We start from the raw sequence: 6,338 nt of genomic DNA on the forward strand, positions 1-6,338 counted from the left end.
CTTTAACCTCATAGAATACAGGGTTCATATTCAGCTTCTCTGAGTCAGAGTGCTGATCTAGGACCAATCTTGCCTTTACGATCATAATAAGTAAGATTACATGGGCAGGGGAACCTGATCCTAGAACAGCAGTCTTACTCTGAGACACTTGATGAACATGGGCCCAGGAGAGACAAAATAGTAATTTTTCACTGGGTTTATTATGTCTCTCGCTACATAGTCTCTCTGTATTTTTTGTCTCTCCAGGAAGAAGAGCTTTGGGGGCACTGCTGGGATGGCCTTTGTCAGCACTGTCTGCTCGCGGAGTCACGGGGGAGGGATCAACGCAGTAAGTTGCTGTTAAGTTCATGTTTTAAGTATCCCTATATTTCTGTTATTACGGGGCTATCACTCTGTCAAGTGTGCGCCTGCGCGGGAAGTCTTGCTGTTGATGGACCTAGCCTGGAGTGCGATGGCTACCTTGTAGTGTGTTCATATGGTATAGTAAACTTTGTTAAACTGGAACCTTGTCGTTGTGTCATTTCAAGTTAACATTGGTAGCAGAGGATGGCTAATAACTACAATGTGCCACCTCGCTTCGACGAGAAGAGGTCGTACGAAAGTTTGAAAAATTTACTTGGAATCTGGACACGGGTTACTAATCTGGACGCGGAAAAGCAAGCACTTGTGGTGGTATTATCGCTCGAGGGAAGAGCGAGAGATACAGCACTGGAAATATCCGTTGAGGATTTGAACAAGGAGGATGGTATGGGAACTTTGATCAGAGCACTGGATTCTGTATTTCTTAAAGAAGAGAAAGACTGTGCCTACGAGGCATATTCAAACTTTCACAGTGTTACGAGAGATATTTCGGTTGCAATGACGGACTACATCATTGATTTCGAACAGAGGTACAATAGGATGCGCAAGTACGACATGGTTCTCCCGGATGCGGTGTTAGCTTTCAAGTTGCTAGATACTGCCTGTCTATATGGTAGGGAGAAACAGTTGACTTTGACTGTTTGTACTGTGCTGACTTTTGTATCAATGAAGTCGGCACTAAAAATAGTTTTTGGTGAAGACGTCTGTCGCGCCAATAACAGATGGAATGCAAGTGAGTGACGCAGCATGTTACATTGAGCAGCAGAGAAAAGGCGCCAACAAGTCACGTTCTCAAGACAACCAGAAGAGGGCGCCATTGCCCGGCACAAATCCGCTGGACAAATATGGAAGATCAAAATGTGATATTTGTCAAATGAGAGTTTTATAGTTGAATCTTTAGAAACTGCTGTGATTGATATTGCATGTACACGGACAGTGTGTGGTGCAAAATGGCTTGATAGCTATGTCAGTGAACTAAATATGAAAGATGTACACAATATGATTGACACACCAAGCAACAGAGCTTTCAAATTTGGAGATGGGAGAATCGTCCATTCTACCAAGAGAGCTAAGATACCAGCAAAAATTGTTCAGACTAAGTGTCACATTGAAACAGAGGTGGTCCCTACAGATATCCCCTTACTATTATGTAAAGCTTCCCTCAAGAACGGATTGGCTGTACTAGACATAAAAAATGACAAGGCAGTGATGTTTAAACAACCAGTGACTCTTGAACTTACTACCTCAGGCCACTGTTGTGTAAACATTTTAGACAAAGATATCACACAGAGTCCATGTAAATATGAGAAGTATGAAACTGGAAACCAAGTGTACTACAAACGAGTTGACTGTCGAGTGGAAAGGACCGGGAGTAGTCATTGGCCAAGATGGTGTGGGGATATTTGTGAGGCACGGGCGCACCGTTGTCAGGGTGCATCACTCAAGATTGCGGAAAGTAAATGATCAACAAGATAGAGGGGCTGTTGCTGAGAATCAGTCTCCTAATGAAAATGACAAAAAGGACACAGTAACAGACACAAACCTACCAGATGTCGCGTCTAATGATATGGACACTGAAACTGCCACAGGAAATGGAGCAGAGTCCTTCAACCATGCCACAGATAATATTGTTCAGCGTTCAAATGAGGAAAACATTCAACAACAGCCACGTGTTAAGACAACATGGTTGTTCCAATCTGAAAACTGGACAAACTGTTAAATACATGGACAGAGAAAGTGGTGTTCCACATACAGCAACCACCATTGGACGAGCAGGAAAAGCAAAAGGAAAACACCAGAACTGGTACAACATGCAGTACTCTGAGCCAGCTACACTTTCTGAATACAACAGGGTCAGCTGACCTGTCACTTGTAGATAATCTCAGAATTGAACCAATGGAAAATAGAGAAAAAAAGAATGACATTCAAATGATGATGGTCTTGAGAACAAAGGACGTGTAATTTGACTCAGCAAAGCCAGATGAGCTCAGTAATTGGAGGAAAAATTGGAGTGTTTGAGGAAGTCAAAGACATTGGCCAAAAATGTGTCTCAACAAGGTGGATGTGTATCCTTAACTGGAATAGTCTAGTGGCTAGAGGTTTTGAGGAGCTGGCTGCTAAAGAACTCCCAAAAGAGTCACCGACATGCACCTCAGAGTCACTCCGATTGCTGATGACAGTGATCTGCCAGAAAAAATGTAAACTTAATTCCCATAGACATCAAATCTGCATTTTTGCAGGGAACAGAGCTGTCAAGGGACATTCACATCAGACCTCCGCCTGAAGCTAAGCGCGAAGGAATACTGTGGAAACAAAAAAAGTGTTTGTATGGCCTGGCAGATGCATCACTCTACTGGTACAACAAAGTCAAGGCAACAATGCTGAATAGAGGTGGAAAAATGTCACAAGTGGATCCTGCTGTCTTCTATTGGCTTGATCAAGACTGCAATGTGACTGGAGTACTTGCCTGTCATGTTGATGACTTTATCAGGGGTGGCTCACAGACCTTTGCTACAACTGAGACTCCACACCTCAAAGCTGTTTTCCAGGTCGGCCGTGAGGAGCATGATAACTTTTGTGTTGGCATAGAGTTTATTACAGTTGATGGAGCAATACTGATGCAACAGGAGAGCTATATCAAGAATCTTCAACCCATCCACAGATTCTTCAAGAGCCGTACAAAGGAATTCCCCTCTGTGGAATTGAAGCTGATCAATTGAGGTCAAAGATAGAAATTGTCCTATGGGTTGCTAGACAGAGTAGACCTGATATTTGATGGTTGCAACTTGGCATCTAACACAAAACACGCCACTGTACAAACCATTCATGAGACAAACAAAGTTGTTTGTGAACTGAAATTACAACAAGTGACTTTAAAGTTTCAGCTTGTTGGAAAAGGTGACTATTTGAAACTAGTTGTCTTCAGTGATGCGTCGCTAGGGAACCTTACAGATGGAGGCACACAAGGTGGACATCTTATTGTGTTAATGGGTGAAGGAGGAAGATTCTCACCTCTTTTGGCAGTCAAAAAGGATAAGAAGGGTTGTCCGAAGCACACTTGCTGGAGAAACTCTTGCTCTTGCGGATGGAATTGACAATGTTATCTTTCTTGCAGCTCTCTTCTCAGAGCTTACCACTGATGACACAAAACGGCACATTCTACCTGTAGTTTGTGTCACTGACAACGACTCATTATTTGATGCTGTGAAGTTAACCAAGTCTGTCACAGAGAAAATACTTAATCTTGATTAGCAGTATCAAGGAACTTATTCAAGCACAGAGAATTCAGCGGATGCTATGGTCGACCACTGTCTGACTAAAAAAGGAGCATCCAGTCTTGTGCTACTACAAGCTCTCGGTAATGGAAAGTGGCAGCTTGAGTAAAACAAATAAAAACTTTGTCACACAACCCATTTGTAATGGGGAACTTAAATAATCTTGGACATGTAATTATGTTTTATTTGTCTTTAAAGAAAAGTGGGAGATTGTTTAGTTCATGTTTTAAGTATCCCTATATTTCTGTTATTATGGTGCCATCACTCTGTCAAGTGTGCGCCTGCGCGGGAAGTCTTGCTGTTGATGGACCTAGCCTGGAGTGCGATGGCTACCTTGTAGTGTGTTCATATGGTATAGTAAAGTTTGTTAAACTGGAACCTTGTCGTTGTGTTTCGAGTTAACAGTTGCTCCCTTGGGACTCCACTGATTACTCTCCCAAATGCATCATGTCATGTAAAACACATCATACCTGTTATTTCTCTGTACTGAAAGTGCTCCATCTTAACTGCTGACATGCAACATTTTGGGGGATTGCATTAACAGTGGACTAATGACCAAAATACTAACAGATATAGTTTTTGAGTGTAGTATTCCTTTAATATCCTCACCTCACACTCCGTGCATGTCTCTGCGTAGTTGCTTCTTGTTCGATAGACACTAAACAGCCTTTCATCATATAGAAACTGACGACCTTTATTTTTTGCAGGCATCCACACTAAGGATGATAACTATAATAATAGGTATAATTTAACTATAAAACGTTGGCGAGCATCCACACTAAGGATGATAACTATAATGATTAGGTATAATTTAACTATAAAACGTTGGCGAGCATCCACACTAAGGATGATAGGTATAATTTAACTATAAAACGTTGGCGAGCATCCACACTAAGGATGATAGGTATAATTTAACTATAAAACATTGGCGAGCATCCACACTAAGGATGATAGGTATAATTTAACTATAAAACGTTGGCGAGCATCCACACTAAGGATGATAGGTATAATTTAACTATAAAACGTTGGCGAGCATCCACACTAAGGATGATAGGTATAATTTAACTATAAAACGTTGGCGAGCATCCACACTAAGGATGATAGGTATAATTTAACTATAAAACGTTGGCGAGCATCCACACTAAGGATGATAGGTATAATTTAACTATAAAACGTTGGCGAGCATCCACACTAAGGATGATAGGTATAATTTAACTATAAAACGTTGGCGAGCATCCACACTAAGGATGATAGGTATAATTTAACTATAAAACGTTGGCGAGCATCCACACTAAGGATGATAGGTATAATTTAACTATAAAACGTTGGCGAGCATCCACACTAAGGATGATAGGTATAATTTAACTATAAAACGTTGGCGAGCATCCACACTATAGGAAAGTCTCCACCTTTTTTTTACGTTATTGCTTTCCTCGTTGCTCAAGTGGTTTGCAAGTGATTTCTATTTTTCTGCTGGTTGTCAATTTGTTTGGATCTTTTTCACTCTGCTCATCTCTGTCTGTGCAACCATTTCCATTGCAAAAATGTTATCCCTTGCCAAAAGTGATTCCCGACAGCTCATTTGGCCTACATTCAGCAATTAACAGCAGCAAGCCTGCTTCTCTCCATGTGAAGGCTATTAGGACTAGAATACAAAATACATTAAATAAACGTCCTAAGGCTTTTGTAGCCTATAGCTTTTCCTGGAATTTCACGAGAACGGAGGATTTTGAGGATTTTAAATAATTTCACAATTCGAATAGTATCATGAATTTTTGTTGGATATCCGGATCTTCAAAATACATGGTTTTTTTTTTTAAATGGATGTTTTTAACCTGAGCATTGCTACGTGAGGAAAAACCTGGTGCACTATTGCTGCAAAGGTGCCTGGTGAGATGGGAGCGAGCAGACGGAGGCAGAGAGTGAGACGCTACAGCCAAGACCAGCTAACTTGTAGCAGACAATGTCATTTATCATCCCATATAACAGTGCCTGTATTAACTGGAGTAGCCAATGGAGACCCCATTCAAATAAAACAACAGCCTACCTGAAGGTTGCTCGTTGTAGTCTACTCTTTCTCATTTCGCTAACTTTTAACTCCGTGATTTTATTCCGTCTGGCATTGCATTAGTGAACTCTCACTACACTTGTTACACATTGAGACTCTTTGCTGCTTTGATTGGCCAAGATAAACAACAAGCTACACACTTGAAGGCTACCGGACGGCTACCAGGCTTTTTTATGGGGCGCATGTCTTTAAAAACGACATTTAAAAGTTTGTTTTATTAAATTGATCATTATAAATGTCATGGTATATCCTTGTAAGTAACAATGTCATATGGATATTTCAATTTAATGGAGAAAAACATTTTCAATGTTAAAATAGGCCTATTTTTGGGCCACAGAAATTCATACTCACACATCAGTTCGTATAATCGAATAACGTGCACATACTAAAGAGGCTTGCGTCCGTAGCTTATAACGTAAACTCACTCACTTTTGCACATTGCCCTGGTCCGTACAATTGACCTTATTTTTGCGCCCCAAAAAACGTAATACTTCCAGATCAACTGTAATATCAATGCCATTGTAAAGCACAATTTCTCCCCTTTCCAACAAAATGAATGACGAGACCTTCATGATGCCCATCTCTGCATAATTCAAGAAGGCAATGAGCTAAAAATGTCGGGTGGGGAGCGAAGG

General features: G+C 40.9%; 1 protein-coding gene across 5 annotated transcripts in view; it reads left to right on the forward strand.

Moving 5' to 3' along the window:
- Window positions 1-6,338, forward strand: part of LOC139411256 (ADAM metallopeptidase domain 9a) — an 86,942-nt gene that overhangs the window by 60,922 nt on the left and 19,682 nt on the right. For all 5 annotated transcript variants that reach the window (XR_011634587.1, XR_011634588.1, XR_011634589.1 and 2 more), the window contains exon 10: window positions 247-328. Coding sequence is in view for 2 of the 5 variants with exons in the window: in XM_071157305.1 (XP_071013406.1) it covers window positions 247-328 (82 nt within the window). In the remaining 3 variants the exon portion in view is untranslated. The remainder of the gene's footprint in view (window positions 1-246; window positions 329-6,338) is intronic.

The sequence above is a fragment of the Oncorhynchus clarkii genome, chromosome 6 (assembly GCF_045791955.1).
Source record: "Oncorhynchus clarkii lewisi isolate Uvic-CL-2024 chromosome 6, UVic_Ocla_1.0, whole genome shotgun sequence".
Lineage (NCBI taxonomy): Eukaryota > Metazoa > Chordata > Actinopteri > Salmoniformes > Salmonidae > Oncorhynchus > Oncorhynchus clarkii.